Source organism: Lates calcarifer, linkage group LG24 (genome assembly GCF_001640805.2).
Source record: "Lates calcarifer isolate ASB-BC8 linkage group LG24, TLL_Latcal_v3, whole genome shotgun sequence".
Taxonomy (NCBI): Eukaryota; Metazoa; Chordata; class Actinopteri; family Centropomidae; genus Lates; species Lates calcarifer.
Window position 1 is genome coordinate 16,766,453 of NC_066856.1, and position 22,163 is coordinate 16,788,615.

General features: G+C 41.2%; 2 protein-coding genes across 4 annotated transcripts in view; both read left to right on the top strand.

Moving 5' to 3' along the window:
* The window catches only part of sh3kbp1 (SH3-domain kinase binding protein 1), a 30,709-nt gene extending 10,627 nt beyond the window's left edge, over window positions 1-20,082 (top strand). The window contains exons 3-19 of one of the 2 annotated variants that reach the window (XM_018679302.2): window positions 3,375-3,489; window positions 4,532-4,638; window positions 5,123-5,267; window positions 5,380-5,459; window positions 7,507-7,596; window positions 13,272-13,341; window positions 14,152-14,246; window positions 14,395-14,490; window positions 14,621-14,672; window positions 14,801-14,872; window positions 15,895-16,030; window positions 16,135-16,205; window positions 16,342-16,448; window positions 17,368-17,505; window positions 17,904-18,115; window positions 18,202-18,265; window positions 18,354-20,082. In XM_018679302.2, the coding sequence (XP_018534818.1) occupies window positions 3,375-3,489; window positions 4,532-4,638; window positions 5,123-5,267; window positions 5,380-5,459; window positions 7,507-7,596; window positions 13,272-13,341; window positions 14,152-14,246; window positions 14,395-14,490; window positions 14,621-14,672; window positions 14,801-14,872; window positions 15,895-16,030; window positions 16,135-16,205; window positions 16,342-16,448; window positions 17,368-17,505; window positions 17,904-18,115; window positions 18,202-18,265; window positions 18,354-18,392 (1,689 nt within the window). In that variant the 3' untranslated portion in view covers window positions 18,393-20,082. The remainder of the gene's footprint in view (window positions 1-3,374; window positions 3,490-4,531; window positions 4,639-5,122; window positions 5,268-5,379; window positions 5,460-7,506; window positions 7,597-13,271; window positions 13,342-14,151; window positions 14,247-14,394; window positions 14,491-14,620; window positions 14,673-14,800; window positions 14,873-15,894; window positions 16,031-16,134; window positions 16,206-16,341; window positions 16,449-17,367; window positions 17,506-17,903; window positions 18,116-18,201; window positions 18,266-18,353) is intronic. The other variant, XM_018679303.2, reaches the window with a different exon arrangement.
* Window positions 20,083-20,232: 150 nt separating this feature from the next.
* map3k15 (mitogen-activated protein kinase kinase kinase 15) overlaps window positions 20,233-22,163 on the top strand; it is an 18,475-nt gene continuing 16,544 nt past the window's right edge. For both annotated transcript variants that reach the window (XM_051067010.1, XM_018679301.2), the window contains exon 1: window positions 20,233-22,014. In XM_051067010.1, coding sequence (XP_050922967.1) covers window positions 21,699-22,014 — 316 coding nt within the window. In that variant the 5' untranslated portion in view covers window positions 20,233-21,698. The remainder of the gene's footprint in view (window positions 22,015-22,163) is intronic.

The window sequence follows — 22,163 nt, forward strand, 5'->3', positions numbered from 1 at the left end:
GGTTTCCTTTAACTCTGTTTTACCTCCATATCGCCACAGGAGGAATTGCAGTAGAGCATGAACGCAGTCCAAGTAGTAACAAAGGCCTCTAAGAACAGTACAGTAAGCTTTGTCTTTTACAGAACCACAAAATCATTAGTCTCTGCTTCCAAACTCAAACATATTTATTATTTAAACAAGTAGCCTTAGTATATAAGAGATTTATTTTAAATTTTTATCACTCAAGGATTTATGCCCCATTGTCTCTCACAAAGCACAAAGCCAAACAGCTAGTAAACACCGCCTCGACTCATAAAAAAGGAAGCTCTAAGCTAACAAATGCTTGCTGTGAGTTTTTGCGTAGGTTGGGTTGTGCAGTGTGGAGTCTCCAAGTTAAAAGTGCTGGGGTGTTTCTTTTAAAGCACTCAGTCTGTGGGTCTGTGTCTGTGCGTGTTAGTTTCTGAATGAATGTTTGTGTGTCTCTATCTGTTTTTGCAGTGTATGAAAGGCACGCAGTCTATAGAGGTAGAGCCAGCTCCCCTGCACTCTGACTGCAGAATCAATGTCTGTTCCTGGTTTTACATTAACACTGCAGTAGCCTACTTAACTAACTGCAAACACCAAATGTCAGGGAAAGGAGATAGAGAGATCCAGTCCTTGAATTACATAGAAGAGAATTGGATTTTGTAGAGTTCAAATGACTAATATGAAGTTGTAGAGATGAATCCAAAGAGAATTAGAACCCAGATCTGCAGTTCCCCTCAGCTCCATGGAGCATTTTAGCATCTTTTAGTTTGTTGTTTTGGTTTTAGGGGCTTGGTCTTAAATAGATTATGAGAAAATGGGCCCCTGGCCACAAACATCAAGGACCAACCTATATAGGACCATTTGTTTTGCGTCTCTGTGGTCATTTTGTTTCTCTTTTACCCCTTTTCCACCAACATGGAATGGGTTTTTGTTCTGGTTTGCACACATAGTTTTGAACTGTCTGGAGCATTTCAACCCACCAAAAAATTGGTTCAAAATTTGAAAAGTTGTTTCCTCAGCTGAATCCAAAAAATTGCAGGTTTTCAAGTGTGTACTGTAATAACATCAGTGGGCATGTCCTATTCTACAGGTTGGAAACAATTCCTTCGTTGAAGATGAATCCTTCATTACAATGGTTCTGCTCAAAACTTTTAGAAATGCAGGATAGTTTTCTAGATAGCACCAAGGTTTCAAGAATTCTGACTGGAACTGGTTCAAGAACCGGAGCTCATTTGTTGGACCAGCAATGCCAAAGAAAGGAAAGAAATCCAGTGTTGGTGAGTTCAGATTTCTTTGGGCAAAGTGCTCAAATATGGCAGTGTAGAGGACAATGTCTGTTCAGTCCTTACTTTTTAATCTGCCACTCCCTGGAGGCACATACCTCATGTCAGATTTTAATTGGCCTCTCAACCACTGGGAATGTGAATCTCTTCTCTGCTTCTCTCTGCCAAATTTGTGGTTTAGGCTGGTTTATTTAAAAATCACACTTACTCCAGCATTATGTTCAGCCCCCAACCTTTGCAACTCCTAAAATGGCTCTCAGCCTCAAATGAGCTTCAGTTGTTGTCTAGGAAACATCTCATCTTGTTGATATTTTTGGATCTCCGTGGCTCATTAAAGCTTTCACGCCACACCAGGCCATACACAACTAGAGTGTGTGTGAGGGGTTAGATTCTGTGAGTCAGTGTACCCGGGCCCCGTCTGCTTCACTGAGCTGCGTTTGCCACAGGCCAGGGCTTATGAAACAGTGTCATGATGAATGTGATGGGAAGATGTGAACCATGTCTAGTTTCTCCTGGACTCTGTGTGTGAATGTGGATGCCTGTGTGTCTCCCTGTGTCTTGTCTTCCCATCTGGCTTGGTGATTCTTCTGTCAGTCGGTGTGTTTGTCTGCCTGTCTCTCTCTGCTTCTCTTGATCAGTTTCGCATGCTGTCTTGTGATTCTTTTATGCAAGTGAAAGTCATGGGGACGGGGAGTTAGTTAGTGGAGACAGATGGAAAAGTTGCTGTAGCAGTGAAGGAGGGAGTTGTTTGGTGTTTGTGTGTTTGTGTGTTTGTGTTTGTACAAGCTTTATGAGCTCTTGCTGGTCATTTGCAGGTAAACAGTGAGGGTCACCTGGGTTACTGACATCCAATACTGCTGCTCCACAGCAGCATCTGCAGCACTGCACAGGGCAGAGCAGGGTGGCTGATAAACAGATACAGTTCTGCAAACATGATTTGCATTTACTAAACACATGAGCAAGTTTATTGCATAACAAACCCTCAAGGTTTATATTCAACAGTGCTGGTTAAGCAAAGAATTTTACATTCTGGTCTTATTTGCAGAAATGATTTATCCTAAGACATCTTTGGTGTCTCAGCAGTCTGAATTAGACAAGACCTTACTAGAGCTATGGTTATGGCTGTGTTCCAGGTTGAGAACATGTTACCATTGTTAGTATGTACAAGATTGCAGTGTGTCTAGATTCATATCATGTTTGTGTTTACTTTGAGAATTGTTTGATATTTAAATATAGCAGAAAATGGAAAGAAAAGAAGTACCTAGATAACTAATGATGTTGTGAATTGTGTTATGTAGAAAATGTTTGATACCATTGATATATTTGAAACAAGCACTGGGTTTCAACCCTAACATCTGATATGACAAACCTTGTGTGGAACTAGCTTGTTCATGTCTGGTCTTGAGCTGATGACAAGACATAGCAATATGTATGCAAGCGGTACACCAGTGAAGGAGCTCCAGTCTTACCATGTTCTCAGATGCCTCTGTGTTCTCTGCAACTGACATTCTTCCCTTGCTCAGCTGCAGAGGAAATAACAATAAGTAGATTTTGTGCTGAAAAGACTGCAACTTCTAGAAGGTACCCACCTAATTTGTGTCACTCAGACTGCTGAAGCCCCACATTATCTTGTGAGGCATTCTCCTCAAGCATATGAGTGCTGTATAAAGACAGAATGAGCAGATCCTGTAATTCAGTTCACTGTTTTGTTGAAAATCAATTAATTTTGCTGATAAAATTGAATTATCTAGTCCGTTAAATGATGATCATTTATGTCTTAAGCTTAAGTAGGTAATTATGTGGGGTGCAGTCATTTAGTTAAGCACTATGGAAGACATCTTACTTTTCAAGTTATAATTAAGATATGAAATAATCTCACTTGGAAAAAATGTTACCTTTTGCAGCTGTAGTGCTCCCTCATTACTTAACTTCCCTTTCCCATTCTCACTTTCTCTGTCATTAATTCTGTTTCTGTGAGCTGCATTTCCTCACCTGAACTTACCTTTCTCTTGTTTTCTCTCAACACCTCTCCTCTCCTACTACTCTTCCTCCTGCTTTAATCATCTTCTCTGCTTCTCTCTGTAGGAGATAAAAAAAGAGGGGAAGAGGGATGGAGGACAGATGAGCATGATCAGATCTGACCTCGCAAATGGCAGGGCCAGCCCCGTGTCTGACTCCAGCGTACGGCCGGGAAGGAAAGGTACTCGACTCTTACACACACACACTCGCATAACATTCATACATTGTAGTCATTAGTCATTAGGCTTCAAGTCCTCAGGCTCAAACATACGTAGATCCTATTAGTGTTAGGAAGGATTTGGGTCAAGCATTCCTGCAAACATATATACATATAATACACACTCACTATACACACATGCTCAGGGGTGGGGTCAGGGCTGGCATGGGATAAGTGACTGTTAACATTTTCTGTTCAGCAGTCAATCAAATGATTACAAAGTGACGCAAAACAACTACAAAGAGACACAAAATGACTGTAAAAGTTGCTGTAAAATAGCTACAAAGAGATGCAGAACAACCACACGACACAGAATGACAACACTGACTCTTTCAGTCTGGGGGTCTTGTTTCTCTGTAGGAGGTGTGGGGGATTTTCTCATATCTGTCTATGGCTGTGGGTTTTTACAGGTTAACTTATAAATAGCAGCTATTTATTGATATTATTTCATATCACAACATTTAAAGTTGTATATCCAGCATTACTTAATTACACTGAAAACTGTTTAATTCATGATAATTAAGAGTTTTTACTATTTTGAATTATTATTTCATTAAGAACCAGCACTTTATGTTGAGTTTCTACACGTTTCTAAACCCATCCCTCCACATAACTGCCTATGGCTGCACATACACCCTGACACGATTCCTTAAACTTTAAGATGAAGAGTGACACCTTGTGGACAGAAGAGGAACAGCAGGGTCATGTTTTAAGGTCCCAGCTAGTGTGGAATGAGTCAAGGGTAATGAGCAGGCTAATGGATGTAAGACAAACAACTGCAAGGCCAGTGAGAAGCATTTGGTGTCAGTGCTGGTTACACTACCCTCTAACTGAAAAGGTCAAAGGTCACCGTGTTGGGCTCCAGTCATGAGGGCTTTTAATAAGTCAGTGAACACCTGCTCACTCACTGTAAGTCATGGATTATGGATAAGTGTGTGGGCTAATTATGTCACATGTAAGCCATAAATATGTTTGTGCGTGCTCTTGTTCTGCGTGTGTGTTTCAGGAGAGCAAATCCGTAAGCGACGGTGTAAAGCTGCTTTTAGCTACGTTCCTCAGCATGAAGACGAACTTGAGTTGAAAATAGGGGACATCATTGAGGTCATAGCAGAGGTAAGACTGATTACATTTTCCTGGACTCATAATGGACCCCTCTATCTTACACCTGTAAGGCCAGTGCACAAGATTCATCCACAAAACACAGAAACACGTCTCTTTGTCACATGTATTGCTTCTTCTATGAGATACGTTTGATACCAGCTAGAACTGGTAATACATTTATGACAGACAGATACAATGGGTGATAGAAAATATGCCAAAGGTAAGTTTGTGTTACATAGTGTGTCCACTAGAGAGCACTGACAAATTTATATCTTGGTCATAATTCTTAATAAATTCATAAAGAGAGAGACTAATCAAACAACCCAGTTACAAAATAAAGACACTTTTATTTCTTTTGAAGGCAACAAGATGGAAATGATTTATTTCCTCCTGTGACTGATTTTTTGTTGTGTTTATCTGTATGAGTTCTATGTAAGTCTGCCTCTTTATGTAAATGTGTACTGCTGTGTCATGTCATGTACATGTATGTGTTCAGGTAGAGGAAGGCTGGTGGGAGGGGATTCTTAATGGGAAGACTGGAATGTTTCCCTCCAATTTCACCAGAGAAGTCCTGACAGAGTCTGACTCGGCCTCTGCAGACACGCCCACCTCACAGGAGGAGCTCCGCAGTGGCCGCACGAGTAAGTCTCAACCAAACAGATCATGGAAAAACACCCACATATAAAAAAAAACAGTAGCTCTGATTGCTCTTATTATCTTTTGCAACAAGTTAATGGTGTTGTGTGTGTGTAGGTAAGGACAGTCCAGGCAGTGAAAGTGATGGAGGGGACTGTCGGTCTGAAACAGGATCAGTAGAAATCCAGCCTAAGAAGGTAATCGGTCAGGTTCAGGGGAGATGTGACTTATTGTTGCTACAGTTCCTGTACATTCCCTCGCACCACATTGTGTGTCAGCACCGAAACAACCTATTTTGCATTCTCTACTCATGTATGTAACAGTGCAATGTTTTGGTCTCAAAAGATTTATCTTGCCCATTTTATTAGCTTATTTGTTCCTGTAAGTTGGGATCATGCAGGGCCAGATATGGTAGAAAATCCAGCAGAGTTCCTTTATTGCACAAAACAGGAAGAGGACGCTGTTCTTCCAGCACAGAATGAAAAACAAAACCACTAGCAAGGCAATGAATCGTCAAGTCATAGTGTATGTGCTTACAGCTGTAAGTTTCACCATTCATTTTTACACCGCAAGCAACTGGATGGATGATTTAGTTTTAAAAGATTACTCCACTGAAATTTTTGTTACATTAACAGCTTGTGTTCAAACAGTGGGTTGGAGAATTTTCTTGCATTTTCAGTTTTCCTTAATATGCTCCTAAAGAGAGCTATTACAGTTTATGTTGGTCCTAAGAAAAAAAATGACTTTAGTGGTACTACAGTGTGGAATAAAGTTTACTTCTGGGGCATGGGAAGGTTTCGGAGCCCTACCACTGCAGCAGCTAGTTGAGCTGAAGACAACATTAAAGATATTATGTGTCTAAACGCAACTTCCAAATGGATGGACACAGATTTTCATACAAGGGAAGACATCAAATGCAGGCTAATCAGAACAGAAGAAATAGCTCCAAAATAAATATTGCCAACTCCAGAACCTGATAAGCAAGATGATATTCTGATTTGGGACTCTAAAACCATACATGTAAGAATGGAAAAGATTGAAAATCTAACTCTGGCTGACACATCTGTCACGGAGCTAACAGACCTGCTGCCAGTTATCGTCCCTACACATCCCAGTAATATGAGGATCAGTATCCAATCGCAACATGTTTTTGTCTCAGGCCTTATTCCAACTTTGGGAAAAGGAATCAAATCTTTAAGCAGACTCCTTGGTCTGCATACATGGCTGACATCAGTGTGCCTCACCCATGGGACATGTTTACTGACAATTTCAGTATCTTTGGAACTGTAAAGACTGCTGTAAGCCTGATGGTGTTCATCCAAACATTGCTGAATCCAGACTGCTTGGAGCCAACCTACGTCATGCCTTTGGGATGCTGTACCCAAACAAAAATGTGTGGATAAGGACAGTGAAGGACAGTGCTCACAGGCAGACAACCTGTGCGTCTCCCCCTTCACCTTACCCTCTGCGCCTCATCACCCAAGGCACTTACAGCATGCCTCTGCCCCAAGGGACCCAGTGGCCTCATTATTGTCATCTGTCATTTTCCAAAATCCTGCATCACCCTGTTTTTATCTGAATTGTCAGAGTTTTTATTCTCAGTTGTTCTTACTCATAACAAGTTTTGATAGCTGGTGACTTGATGATATCTGTGACAACTTTGCCACTGACACGAGTCTTTTAATTTCACTTAACATGTGTCAGTGGTTTTTTTTTTTATCTCTGATCATCTATTAGATCAGAACCTCACTCTTGAGTCTCATGTTAAAAGGTTAGCTCAGTCCTGCTTTTTCCACTCAAGAAATATATCTGGAATTAGACCCTCTATTTATTTTAATGATCTTCAGGGAGTGATTCATGATTTGTGCCCATAATTCTCTCAGGAATGGGTGGAGACCAAAATCAGAGCTAAAAAGAGAGAGAATAAGACAGAATCATGATTCCATATGAAGGATAATATTGCTCCAAATTTGGAGCAACTTTCAACTTAAATAGTTTACAGTTGTGTTTATAGTTTGTTTGTGCTGTCCCCTAGTGGCCAGAAATCTGTCAAAACCCATAAATGGAGTGTACTTAGCCAAGCTGTGGCAAAAATGTGAGGCAGACAGAAAATGAAGAAGAGGATTGGCTGCAGTTGTGGATTTGCGATAGCCTATAAATAATTTGATGCGCAAAACATTTTCCGTGGACTGTTCCTTTAAATATCATATTGAATCACAAGTTCATCTTTAATCCACCCTTTAGGTCCGAGGGTTTGGCTTTGGTGACATCTTCAAAGATCAGCCCATCAAGCTCAGACCTCGCTCCATGGAAATAGACTCAGAGGTGGACAAGGTGAGTCACGAACACACACACACATTAGTCCTTCAATAGCTGTGAGGATGCTCACTGAAATAATGCATTCCCTACTACCTTTCCCTAATGTAAACCTAACCTTAACCTTAACCTTAAAACCTTAAAAAGTCTCAGCTGGTCTCAACCCTGAAACAGGTCTTTGGCGGCCTGTCACAAAGCCAAAATGTTGTCATAAAGCCAAAATGTCCTCACAAGGATGGTTGCAAACTACAACTTGCCCACACACACGCCTCTTTCTTTAAATCAATTTTTTGATTCTAGGATCATTTTATTGTGAGTCGCGAGGGAAGGAAGTCCCAACCTTAGCTTCAGTTTTACAACACAGGAAGTGGTTTATGTTGACACACACACACACCACACACGCATGCATGCACAAAGACACACACATCCTGTAGGGATTTGACAAGCAAAGCAGAAGTGAGAGCTCCAAAGGGCAGACAGAGAGAGAGAGAGAGAGGGAGAGAGAGAGAGGGAGAGGGAGACGGAGAGAGGAGGGGAGGTAATACAGTTTTTCACTGACGTTTTACATATTCACACACACTGTCTCCAGCTGCCTGCTGATGTAGCAACGTTTTGTCTGTCTGAGTTTAACTGAAACCAGAGGAGAGGACGGTAGGGTCAAGTTTTCTCTGTTTCTCTTCCTCTCATCTTGCTCTATTTTTAATCAGGCTTTTGTTTTCTCCAGCCACTTTATTTATCTTATTTCCATCCTTTGTCTCTCGCTGCCTTCTTCTCTTATGCTCAGGATTAGTCTCTGCTTAATTTACACTGTTTCATATATATTAAGTGTAGCAAGTTTTCTTATTTAAATAACAAAGTAAATGAAAAACAAAAAAGTCTCTGTGAAGAGTTTTGTGTTTGTTCATATTCAAGATACCATTTCAGAGGCTGTTTCACTCTGCCAAGAATACATTTTTTGGGGAATTTTTTTTATAACAGTTTTTTTTAATAGAAGGATCAGTTCACCAAAATTCTAAAGAAAAAACTAATTTTCTGAGTAATGTTTTCTGTTAATGTAGATACTGTTTTTACTGTTTTATTCTGAGAACTTTTGAAAAATCTGTCTTTAAAGGGTAACTCTACTTAAATATTTTGAGGCACTTGAGATTTTACTTACATACTTCTATCTCATCACATTTCAGAGGGAAATATTGTACTTTTTACCCCTACATTTATCTGGCAGCTGTAGTAATGCAGCACATTGTTAAAAATTAAACCAGTTGTGACCCCTTACAGCAAAGCAGTGTGTGGTTTGGCCTCTTGCCTCAGGTTTTAGATGTCTGTGAGCTGTTACCAGTTCCACCAAAGAGACATTCTCCCTTTTTAACTTCTCACATGGTTTTATTTAAATAACCCCAGAGGTAAAATTAGCCAATATTTGTCAAAATTTGTATATAGAACTTTTGTATATAGAACTTTGTTTTTCTTCTTTCCTCTGCCATTAATCATCTTACGACCCCTCAGATTTATCTGTGACCCTACTGAGGAGCCTGATCTCTTGGTTGGGAACCACTGAGCTAAAGTATCTACAGTAACTGTATATGCAGCAGTTAAAAGAACTCACACATAAAATCAAAAGTATTTTAACCAGGAGCCACAAGGAGAAAGAAAAGTTTAAATTTTGGCGAATTGACCCTTTAATACCATATGCATAAACTTTTTAACTTTTAACCCCACATTCTGAGAAGCCAAACCACACTAAGGTGAAAGCACAACCTGTGAAATGCTGGTTGATTTAATGTGAAACAGTGTACAGAAAGCAGAGAGAAAAGCAGAGAATAGAGATGAAGAGCATGAGAGAGGAAGAATAGAAATAAAATAAATTCACTGGGTGAGGAAAAAAAAACCTTTACTGGTCATCAAACTCCTCTCCTGTAGTTCCTGCAGACATAGGAGAGTGTGTGTGTCTGTGTGTGTGTGTTTGTTCTGAAGGATGTTTGTCAGCCTGTCCTGCTGAGCTCGAGGCTGTTATGTTGCTTTATGGTGAGACGAGTCTCTCTGCTCACTAATGAGGCTCTGGAGGAGGTGACAGTCTCCATCCGGGATGGGGGGGCACTGAGTCACAGGAAGCCATGTGAACTTTATAACAGAACTAGAAGGTTGGGTGCTTGAACATGGGTGAAGTCTCAGTGTTGCGTGCCTTGTTGCACAGATGCACAAAGTGATTGAATGCTAGGTTAAATATGTACTGTATTTTGGGTGCATTTTCGCAGGCTGACAATGATTTGGGTTATTTTTGTGCCAGTGTTCAACATCTTTGAGCTTTCACGTCAACAAAAGGAGAAGTGTTCCTTCAGGTTTTTTGTCTTTGTGGTGAGTCAGAGTCACTCAGCCTTGGCACCACCCGTTTACAGCAAAAAACAAAGTCTGCATTGTCATTTTAGGTGGGGTAGTGACTCTTTTGGGCAAAACATACTCAACAACTTAATACATTTATAAAATATACATGTTCTACCAAAGGTTTCACTAGTTTTCCAGGCCTCGGTTGACAGGAAGTAACTTAGATCATACCAGTTGACTGGCTGATTCCAAGTATGTGATAGAAATAGAAAAGGTCAGTATCTCACCCTCTGTGCAAGTGTCTGCTCTTTTCACCCACAAAGATTTAGTCATTGTCTTCATTAATGGAAATGTTATATCTAATGTGAACTCTCTCACCATCCAGCCATGCAAGGGGGCTATCACTTTCCTAACCTCATCAAATGCCCCTCTGGTTTGAGTTATGAGGTGATTGAAAATATTTATATGCAGTGCACCAGAAAATGATTGTGGATTTATTCAACTTGGCATAAAAGGGACTTGATTTTTATGATGTGATTTGTATTGTGAGAACAATGCAGGGCTGTACAGAATAAACAGAACAAAAATGTCTGTTGTGATGAAGAGTCTATAGTGGTGTCATATAGTATGGGACATATAGCATTGTTATTTGGGTACACTATATGATGTTAAAGCGGTTTAACTAACATGTTATATTACATTGTTTTTGTGGCAGTTTAGCAATGTAAATATAGACAAGAAAGATAAGGAGAGTGGCAGAACCTGACTGGAACTGAACCAGGGACTTTTTGGTGCAGAGTTTGAAAGGGGTGGAAGGAAAGTACTATCCAGTTGCAATATGGGAAATGTACTCTATACTGTTTTTGGAGCTTCACCCATATTAGGGACTGAAATACTGCACAGATTTTGACCATTCTTTTTTTTTTTTTTTTTTAAATCTTTAGTCTTGTATGAATCCCCCAACTTTGAGGAAATACAGTACCAAAAATTGTAGTACCTCTTTAACCACTTGGCCACTTCTGACAACAGTGTCTTTCTGTGACTAATAATGTGTCTCCTGCACTTGTATGTCATGCTAAAAACAAGAAAAGGGCAGACAACATGAGTAGCAAATAAATAAAAAAAGCAAACTGAAAGCGCCTGGCCGCACGGTGCAGTCAGCACTGTCCTCAGTTTGATGATGCTTGTGTCACACATCCTCTTTGCTACAGTGGCATAACATTTGAAACCATGCAGGCTTTACTCCTGTTCTTATTTCCTGCCTCTGGTCACACTTTATTCTGCAGGTGGAGAGTTGGTTTATTGTGATACAGCGCTACAACAACAGGATGTACAGTAAATGCAGCATTGAGTTTATGTGAGGTGACTCAAGCTTAAGAGAGAATAATTTTGAAGGGAAACACTGTAGCACTTTTCTTTTTGAATTTGTCTAACTGCCTGAGTCCTCCTAAAAATAGTCACATCACCATTGGCATCAGTAAATTCTTATTGGTCAATCCTTACTGCCCATACGAGGCTCAGCAGCATGTGAACCTCTCTGATGTTGTAATGATGTCTCAATGCTTGTGGCACCACATGGGTCTCATTAGTGAGGGAGGGGAGAGAAGGAGAAGGGTACAGAGAGAGGAGAGAAGCTGGCGGGGGAGGCAGTGTGGGTTCTTTTTTTTTTTTTCCTCGGCCAAACAGAACAGAGCCGTGTGTGTGTTTGGGACAGACCGGGCCCTGTGAATAAGAGTGTGTATGTATGTGTGTGTGTTTTCCTGTGGAAGAGCCACCCCGGTTCCACAAACACTGTCGAGGGATCCACTCCAGCCGGAAAACAACGACTCCTTTAACAGCCTACACTGCACAAGCACGCAAACACACACACACAGGACGCACAGGAACACACGTTTCATCATCAAGTCAGCCTGTTTGGTTTTTGTGCTAAATTCAATCTCATCCTCTCTAATTAGCTGGTTAGAATGGAGCTGGGGGACACTGCTGTTCACTGGAGAGAAGTGATTATTTCAGTTTGATTGTTGTTTTTGTGAAAGTCTGTTTTTGTTTTTGAATTAGGATTTTTATTATTTACCCAGTCATTTGTGAAATTAGTTCATTTTTCCAGATTCTGTTTGGCTTGTTTTTTTCCCTTAGTAATATTTGTGATTTTATGCCATGCTAGCAGCCTTACTCTTAGGATGGCTACATCAGTTGGTTGGTCAGTCCACCATTTTGGTCAAGACTGAAATATCTCAACAATTACTGGATGGACTGTTATGACATCCATGGTCCTGAGAGGAAGAATCCCTCTGACTTAAGCGATCCGCTGACTTATCTTTTAGCGCCACCATCAGGTGTCTAATGCTTCAGTTTACACCCAAATACTTTAACAGATAGCTATATGTTTTATCAGCTAACAATTTGCAAATGTAAGTATGCTAAAGTAAGACGGTAAACATTATCCTGGCTAAACGCCAGAATTTGAGCAATCATGCGCATATGAACGTGCTAACATTAGCATTTAGCTCAGATGGCCTCATGGGGCCACTAATGTGACTAACACGACACTTCAATATTATTAATTAAATATTATTTAAATAATAAATAACTTCCAAACACTTTTTAAAAGACCTGGATGAAAAAATGTGCAGTCAGTGACTGGATCTCCTCCTGAAATGTAAAATACCAGCCACGTACTAACACATTATATTGTAAGAAAACATGAAATATTATTATAAATATTTTACAGATATATTTGTTTTGGTTTATATTATACAAATTGTGTCATTTCAGACTACCATCTCAGTTTGGATTGGAGAAAAGAGGTGCGACTTGGGAAAGGGTTAAAAATCTTTTTGCCTGGGCAGCAGATAAAATGTTTTAGTTTTTTTTTTTTCATTCAAATTGGATCCTTAGCTCTGTGAAAATGTAATGTTGATTCATGAGAGGCACATATTGATTCTGAAATTGTGAACTTATCCATTAGAGTGATACAGCAGCTTTTAGTGTACGTGCCTAGGACCTAGATTCACCATTTTGTGGCAGCGTTCAATGATCATACAGAGAGAAATCCACTGCAGAGGATGCAGAGGTGTCACTCTCTGCTCTGACTTGGTGGGTGAATGTTTCACTATCACACTCTCCAGCTGCACTGGCCACAATTGCATCATACCAGATCACAATATTCTCTAGAGGGGCTGTTGACAGTCAACACGGTGAGCTCAGGAAGTCCCAAACCGAATCAGAGTGGTTACATCAAAGACATAAAACTGTACAAATAATTACAACATGATTATATCTGCTGTGGGTTTACATGTATTCAGGTGAGGTTTGATTTAAATGTGTGCAAGTGTCTGAAACTCAGAGTTTTCTTCCACCTGTTCATCATTCAGATCAACGAGGGGAAAGCAGCGAGTGTTGCCCCTGAAACCATGAAGACTGAACCTGACAGCAAAGCCAAAGGTAAGAGCTTAACACAATATCATTAAATACATTAAAGTGTTCAGCAGTGGTTTAGGTAGAAAACACAATATGAAACAAAATATATGATCATATGACCTAACAAACGTATATAAGGTTATGAATAGGATATTTCCCTTGCATGTATTAGGTTTGATTTAATTCACAGGTTGTTTATTTTCCATTACATTTACTGCCTGCCATTTTCCACAGCATTTTCAGGTCATTTCCTGCCTTTCACGTAAAAGACTTCCTTTAATTCTAATACAATATTGTTTGTTATTGTCACAATATTGTAAAAGAGTTGTGAAAAGGCCCTGCTTTGAAAATGCTTCCTCTCAGGTGACTGGAAAAGCTAACTAACTAACTAACATACCATGTTTATGTGAAGGAAAGCAAACACAGAGGATAAGCACTAAGCAAACATGAATATTTTGTAAATAATAATGTGAATTTGATCATCCTTGCCATATTTGATTTGTAGTAAATTGGTTAAAACAAACAAAGCTACCACACAGCTAGATGTCAGATGTTTTCTGACCTGTCCTTGTCACAAGAAAACATTGTTTACTGTAAACTATGGAGGCCAGTGTGTTCAGCTTATTGTGTTTGGAAACAGAACAAGTTAAGGCTTAGAGTGTGAAAACCTGCTTAAGGTGGTCTGCTTTTTCTTAAAAATCTGTTTCTTTTTCACATGACCCTTAAATATGACATCTCTTTCCCAGTCATACTCACATTACACGTCACACCTTCAATTCTAATCAAAACTGTCTCTACTTGTCTGACTTTATCTCTGATCTGATTGGCTGTCAGGGCGGGAGCAATGTAAAGTCCTCTTTCCATATGAAGCACAAAATGAAGATGAGCTGACGATCAAAGAGGGGGAGATCATCAACATTATCACCAAGGTAAGTCAGTATATGTGTGTGTTCAGTGTAACGTAGCTTATATGTGGGTGTGTCTGCCTGGGTATTTGCATCATTTGGTTTGAAAAACATCATTTGCATCCAGGCACACTAAATACACTTAGCAAGCATTTAAACTGTCTTTGTCCAGGACTGTGCTGATGCAGGCTGGTGGATGGGGGAGATCGGGGGAAGGCAAGGTGTCTTCCCAGACAACTTTGTCAAGCTGCTAGAAGTTGAGAAAGAGGTAATTTTGGGATCTTGACACACGCAAAAACTGTCTGTTTACGGTGATGTTTGGAGGTGAGAAAGTCTCAAAGACGTGATAGATTCTTGAAGAGATTTAGTAATGTTTCTGTGTCTGTGTGTTTTTCCAGAGACCAAAGAAACCGCCTCCTCCCAGTGCACCATCGGCCAAACACACCACAGGTAACACCTTACATTTCTTCTTCTCTTCTCTCTTGTATTTGCCTGATCTGAGAGAGAGAGAGAGAGAGAGAGAGAGAGAGAGAGAGATTAAAAACGAAAAACAGAAACCTGTAAACTCTGACCTGTAGAAAAAAAGCCAGAGGTCAAGAAGGTTCCTCCTGAGCGGCCTGAACATCTGCCCCAGAGAGACCAGGAGCGAGGTACAGTTTGGACCTCTTTGGTCCCGCTCAGCCAAACTCATTTCAGCCTCTCACAACTTCCTACTGATCTGTTCAGCTGGCAAATCACTAACATGCTTAATATTAATACTCCAGCTTTAAATGTGCTGGATTCCTTTTCAGCGTGACGAGAGGGTGATTCCTTTTCAGAATGAAACAGGACGATGGTACAAATGGAGCTAAACGTGCAGTGGGCTTGTGTCGGGGGTAAATGTAGAAAAATCGGTCGCACTTGCATGTTTGTCCTCATTTGTAAAGCAAAGGACCAAAGCTTTGATTGCAGATGGGGTATCAACATCAGTCTGTGTGCAACAGGAAGCTATGGGCACTGTGGTTTTAATCTCGACCAAAACTAGCACCAATATTACTGCTTGTGCAAAAACAACAGTACACAACAACAGTACAAAAACAAAAGTTTCTCGTTATACCCTAATAATACAAATCAATTATTCATTTATTTTAACAATTTACAATTTGTATTATTTTTCAAATCTATATCCAGCATTTAATTAGTACAGCAAATGAAAAAAGGGAAAAGGTCAAAGAAGTTTAAGAATAAAAGTCATTCATACCCATAACACAAAAACAAACTATACAGCAGTACTCATGAATACTACTGCCACCATCCTGATCCTCCTTGCCCTCCTTGCCCTCTGATTTCTCTCTCAGCTTCTTTCCTTCTCATTCTGGCAGCCTTGGGCGACTACAGACCTTTCTTCTTCTTCTTCTTCTTCTTTTTCTTGGGTAACATCCATATTTAACCTGCTTTGGTCCTCTTGAGTCAAATTTAATTCGTTTTTGCTGCTGCAGCTCGAACCTTCATCACCGTTCTCCTTCTACCTTACCCTCGCCTTATTATGAATGTCCCTGTGATTGTTGTGTTTTATCTTGTCTGATATATCTGTTATTTTTTGTGTTTGTATTATTTGTGTGTGTGTGTGTGTGTGTGTGTGTGTGTGTGTGTGTGTGTGTGTGTATGTGTGTATATATATATGGGTGTGTAGGTGAAGAGGTGAAGGTTGGAGACATCCCCAAGCCCTCCCTCCCGTCTATCCTTCCCAAGAAACCCCTCCCCCCAAAGACAAGTTCCTCCTCTTCCTCCCAACCCCCACGGCGTCCCGAGAGACCCCCCCCTCTAGCGTCAGTACACACTCGCACAGACATACACACACACTCTCAGAAAACATCCATACATGGCCTTAGCATATCAAGCCTAATGTTGTTGTTATGGTTTACCTGCTCAGGTGTGAAAGCACCAAGTCTGAGGGCAGGGCTTCGACACCAGATTCTGCCCCTGACAGGTCACATGACACTGGTGAGTGTGATTGACAGGAGCCTCGACCAATGAGATCAGGACATGGTGCCTCAGTAACTGTCAGAGCGCTCTGTCTTTCTTTGCGTGTGAGGCTCCTCCTGCTGAGAATCGTGTGTTTTTGTGATGTCTGTTTCAGATATGGACCTGGATGCGGTGGTTTCATCAACAGAGAAACTGAGTCATCCGACAGCATCACGGCCAAGGGTCACAGACCGCCGGCCTCGCTCACAGATCATCACACCTGTGAGTGTGTTTGCAGAATCTTTTGAGATGATGAAGTCACAACCTGTTTACAGCTGCAAAACATCAGTCAAATTAATCATTTTTTAAATAAAATCTTTACATTTGAAAAGCTTGAGCCAGCAAATGTTTGCCATCTCTGCTTGATAAACTTCAATTATATATTAATTATCATATTTTATGTCATTCGACTCATTGATTAAATAACAAGCAGTTTCAAGCCCCAGAGCAAACTGACATTGGTAGTAAAAGAAAATCCTTTATTAGATAAGATAATCCTTTATTAGTCCTACAATGGGGAAATTTACAAAAGAGCTCTGCCTTACAAAAAACATTTTGCATATTGTCAGACACCAGCTCATAGACTGTGAAAAGGAAGGGAGACAGTTAAAGAAAATAATAATTTATTTAGAAGAGAGTAAATTAATCAATCTAACAGAAGAGCAATGAAACTAAAGATAACAAAAAGAAATCTACAGCTGTCCTGTGGTCTGCTGTAGAGAGACTGCAAAATAAGGGTGACTTGATACAGCAGAGCTCACCTGGCCCAGGTGTAGCTTATGCAACTAAAGACCCTCCAATCAGCGCCTACAGCACACAAGATAAACAGGGACAGTAGTGTCCAGGTGGAGGGGTTGTCACAATGTTGAGAAAAGCCTTAGTCAATAGGTTTGTTTTGTATTTGTAAAACACAATGCTGTAGTTTGTTAATGGTGTTTCATATTTTCAAACCACACTGTGTTTGTTTGGAAATCAGTCACAGGCCATTTGTAAAACATTTTTCATTAATTAATACCGTCCGTCTTGGCAGTTTTGTTTACCTGCTAAGAAAAATGATCAGCATCTGTAACAGAAACCCAGATAATAAGACCAGCCCAATCATTTCACAGCACATTTCTCTCTGTCTGTCTTTCTCTTGCAGTCTTCCCTGTCCAGTACTGACCTGGACTCACCTATAGTGGAGGAAAGGAAGGAAAGGGAGAGAGGGAAGGAGGAGCAGCAGACTGTTTCCACCAGATCTGTAGATGTTGCCCTGAGAAAAGGAGTTCCCATCATCTCTGTATGACCTTCACCTCTTACTCAATCTCATAGCACTATTCATTTCACCCAGCAGAGGGCACCACAGCACAGATTTTCTGGATGTAATGTTTACTGTCTGATGACAAAGTGACACATAAGCAAGATTGTTGCTGGAAATTACAGAAGACTGAATCATTAATATTCAGGAGGAAATTCTTTTTTTTTTCTTCTTTTACATTACTATTTTAGCAATTTAAGTTTTTAAAAAGTGCATATTTTTAAGTCAGCAAAATAATCTCACCACAAGGTCATATATTTTTCACTATTGTGTCACTTTTGCTGTAATTTGGATTTCTAATTTTCCTGGAGGCTGATCTAGATCTTGGATTTGAGGGGAAAATCTAAATGGTTCAAATCACTGATTTTGTGTTTTCCCAGGCACCCGACAGTAAAATACCACTGCCCGCCAAGCCCTCTGTCCTGACCCCACCGAACTCTGGCCATCGCCCCGCCTCCCCGTCTTCCTCCTCTGGCCTGAGCCCCTCCCCTGAGCTCCGGCACTTGCCTCCGACCCCCCTGACGCTGGAGGAACTCAGGAACCAGCTGAGAGAGCTGAGGGCCTCCATAGAACTGCTGAAGAGCCAGCACAGGTGAGTGTGTACATCATTCTGCATGAGCTGTATGCTTAATTGTGTTTGGGTTTTTGTCATATATTATGTGTTTTTGTGTATTTCAGGCAGGAGATGAAGCAGTTGGCCAATGCGCTGGACGAGGAGAAGAAGATTCGTGTTAGTTTACAGGTGAGGCTCCTAAAGGAGTGAAGGACGGGAGAGTTTTGATGTAGCAGGTTCAGACATCAATGGACTGTTGTGTGTGTTTGTTTCACAGGTGGAAGTAGAGCACATAAAGAAGAGCCTGTCGAAATGAAATAAAGACTGAAGCATCTTTATCGGCGCACTCTGATCATCACATCGGAGGCCATCATCGGAAAACATTTTTACTGTTGGCCGAGACACTTCAGCCAAGAAAAAGTTTGTGCCAAATGATCACCACGATCACCATCAGCAACAATTCAGCACCATGGAATCAGCCACCCCCTCCCACCCCTCCCCTGACGCCGCCTTATCCTGTGTTTACTTCTTTATTTTTCTTTTAAAGAGGCTTCTCTGTTCAGTTTACTGCTATCTATGTTGGAGCTTGCTGTACCACCGGTACTGACTGACCGCGGCCTGTCGCTGTGCCGCCATCGGTCACGGAATGACGAGATACCGCCACGGTTGCCGTGGCGACCCCACTGGTACTTTTTGTTTTCTGAGTGTGAAGGAAAACTTGGGACTCGACCTCCGTAGCCCGGTTGGTTCAGACGACCTCTGTGCTGTTCTGTGTCCACTCTGCGGCCTTTGCCTCTTATCTGGTGATGTGTGTGTCTGTGTGTGGGTGTTTTAATTTTCCATCCATGTGAGGATTGTAGTTTTAGACCTGCAAAAAGTGTGGTCATTTCGGCCAGTCCTGACTTCTTCAACAGGCTGGATTAAGGTTCGGATTTGGGTTAAAGCCCAGTATTTGAGGCACATCATTAGCATTAGGGTCACGTTTTCTGGACACACAGTACTTGATGCTTCTATGGTACACTGCAGGCAGGTGATTTTGAAGCATCAGCCAATTCTTTTTCTTCTTAGTGCCATATTTTATCTGCAGTCAACTATTCCACCTGTTGGGAGGTAAAAACTACAAGCACATCAGGATTCTTCCCCCTATAGGTTTAATTAAATCTAACCACCATGACAAGTTCTGATACTACAGGTGCTATTTAAAGGAATAGTTTAGGGGTAGTTTGACATTCTGGGAAGGGAGGGAGTCAATAAGATGACTGATATCACTCTAATTTCTGTATGCTTAATAGCACAAAGCTGGACACAGGGGAAACAACTAGCCTGGTTCTGTCCAAAGGTAACAATTATTACGTTTTGACAGAGCCCGACTAACCAGGCTTCTGATTTTATTTCCAGAAAACTATGTCACTACATGAACACACCTATCTATGATATTTTTCAAGTCAAGAGTATTGCCTTCTGGATTAAAAACATTAGTTTACCTTTTTTGCTTTTGCACTTTTGTACTACGACTCCCAAAACCGCTGTGCTGGTCGCATCTCAGCCCCAAAATTCAATTGCACCTGCACCATGCACCTGATGTGTCTGGTGCTCTTTTGGCAGCAGGTGAAGGTTCAAATTAAAGACAGGGTTTAAGGAATGTAAGTAAGTGAAGTGTCCTCACAGGTAAAGGAAGATGAAAATGTGTGTGTGTGCGCGAGTGTGTGTGCATGTGTGTATGTGTGGTAGCATGTATGTATGGCTGTTTGCCTCCCTTCCATGTATGTGCACAGAATCTATGGCAACCCATCACTGTGGCCTTCCTGTTTGACTCCAAATCTTTCTTTCTTTCTTTCTTTCTTTCTTTCTTTCTTTCTTTCTTTCTTTCTTTCGTATGACAACAAGAAAACTGCTACAACTGAGGCTACAAGTTGTTTTCTTGACTTGGTCCTTTCTCTCCAGGATAGTGATAAATATATATACTTTTATATTTCAGTGTAATAAAGATGCTATTATGTACTGTATGTGTGCATGTTATTTTTAAATAATTCCAACAATGTTTGAATTGTCTGCTGGTAAAATGTGTGTGTTTATATAGAGTACATACTGTATATGGGAGGACTGTTTATTTAAGTAATTGTTCCTGCATGAATGACTGCTATAGAGCACTATACATGAGTGTGTCTGGCAGATGGAAACTAGACACACTTGCACATCAGTGAAGGTCTGAGTGAACATAAAAAAGAGAAGTGAAAGTCCTGATACAGTCTTAACAGCCACTGCAGAATTAATGCAACAGCATTATTTAGATGGAACAAAAAAATACCGTCAAAATCCTGAATGTGTGTAACAAGATGTCATGTTTATCAGCCTCACTAATGCAGTACACAGTAGTTTGTTACTGAAAACATCTTGTTAAAGGTGTAATTATGGTAAAATTTTACATTTTTATGAACCGTTTAAAATGTCAACTGGATTATGATTTGGGGCTTCATTCAGTATAGATATGGAACAACATAGTGTATAAAAATGTGAACAAGGTAGGAACATTTTTATCCTTTTGAATGTGTTGTAGCAATGAATAATGGACAGATAAATAATGAAACCTCCAGCTAATTTGTATTGCAATTTCTATAAAGTTGGTGGACAAAAAAACTGGTCAAAATCTTTGGGCCAGATCCAGATCCAAGTCCCTTGTATGGGTCCAGTAAAAATATGAAAACCCTCTCAGTGCTGTGTGAGTTCAGGAGGGAGCAGTGGGTACGCTGACCCCACTCCGGTAACACACGGACCAGCAGCCTATGTCCTCTCTGTCAGAGTGTGATAGATGGCCTCTGGCAGTCCGTCCAGTCCAGTATTAACACATGCCACCGGTGCGTAACGGAGAGTGCTCAGAGAGGCCATGCAGCGCCATTCCTCTGCAGGAACAGTTTGTAAACTGCAACATGTCCCCAAATATTACTCCATTTTATTTGGAATTCAGAGGCTGTATGTTCGGAACTAAATGAAAAATTTGGAAAGCACGGGAAAAGATGAGGTATGGTCATCATAGCAGAAAATGAAATTTGATTCAGAACAATAAATAACTGATGAAGGAAAAATGAGTCTATATCATCCCTCTGCTGAATTTCTTTGCAGTTGCACTGAGAATAACTTGGCTGCAATGTCCAGCGCGTAAAGGAGGAGACCGTAAGGACACACTGTTTTATATTTAGACAACCAGAGACACAGCGATAACATTTCAGACTGTGGTCAGGATCTGGGCAACTTCACACCAGGCTAAAGGCGAGAGCCAGATGTAAAAGAATAATTGAATTTCTGGATGATTTTACCCCCCCCCCCACACACACACACACACTCCTCCCTCTCTCCACATCTCCTCCCCTCTCTCGGGGATCTAGTCGGATCCAGTCTGGGGGGAAGCGGGCTTCTTGGTGCGAGATAATCGGCAGATGATGTGAGTTAATGAGGCGGAGATGCGGGTGGACAAACTCAGACGCGCTCCTCTCCAGCGACGACAGGTACGCAACAAGTGAGCGACGGGAGGACGAGACGGAGGAGAAGACAGAATAAAGGAAGTAACGGGAGGGAGAGGTGGAAAGTGAGAGATAAGGCACATAACACTCTCCGGGTTCTCGCTATGGAAACGGGGCAGAGCGCGCAGGTCGCCGACATGGGAGGAGAGCACTCCGCCGGGGTGAGCGTGGTGGAACGAGACAGGGACCGGGAGAGAGGCGAGGTTTCCAGCCCCAGTCCACCGTTCAAGCAGCGTTCTCTGCGGGTCGTGTACGTGCTGAACGACGGGTTGAAGTCGGTGATGGCCAGCAGCCCGGAGTCCGGGGCGCTGCAGTGTCTGCAGAGAGCCTGCGACTCGGAGAGCGCCCTGCTCACCACCGTCACTTTCGGAAGGCTGGACTTTGGAGAAACATCGGTGCTGGACAGTTTCTACGATGCAGGTGTGTGTAAAACTAGACTAAACATGTCTGAAAAGTTGACCGGTTTAGTCACTAAGGTTACACAAGAGTCGTTTCAACAGCACGTGAGCAATGCAACATGGTGAAACAGCTGTTGAAACAATGGGAACTGTAACTGTAACTGACCAGTT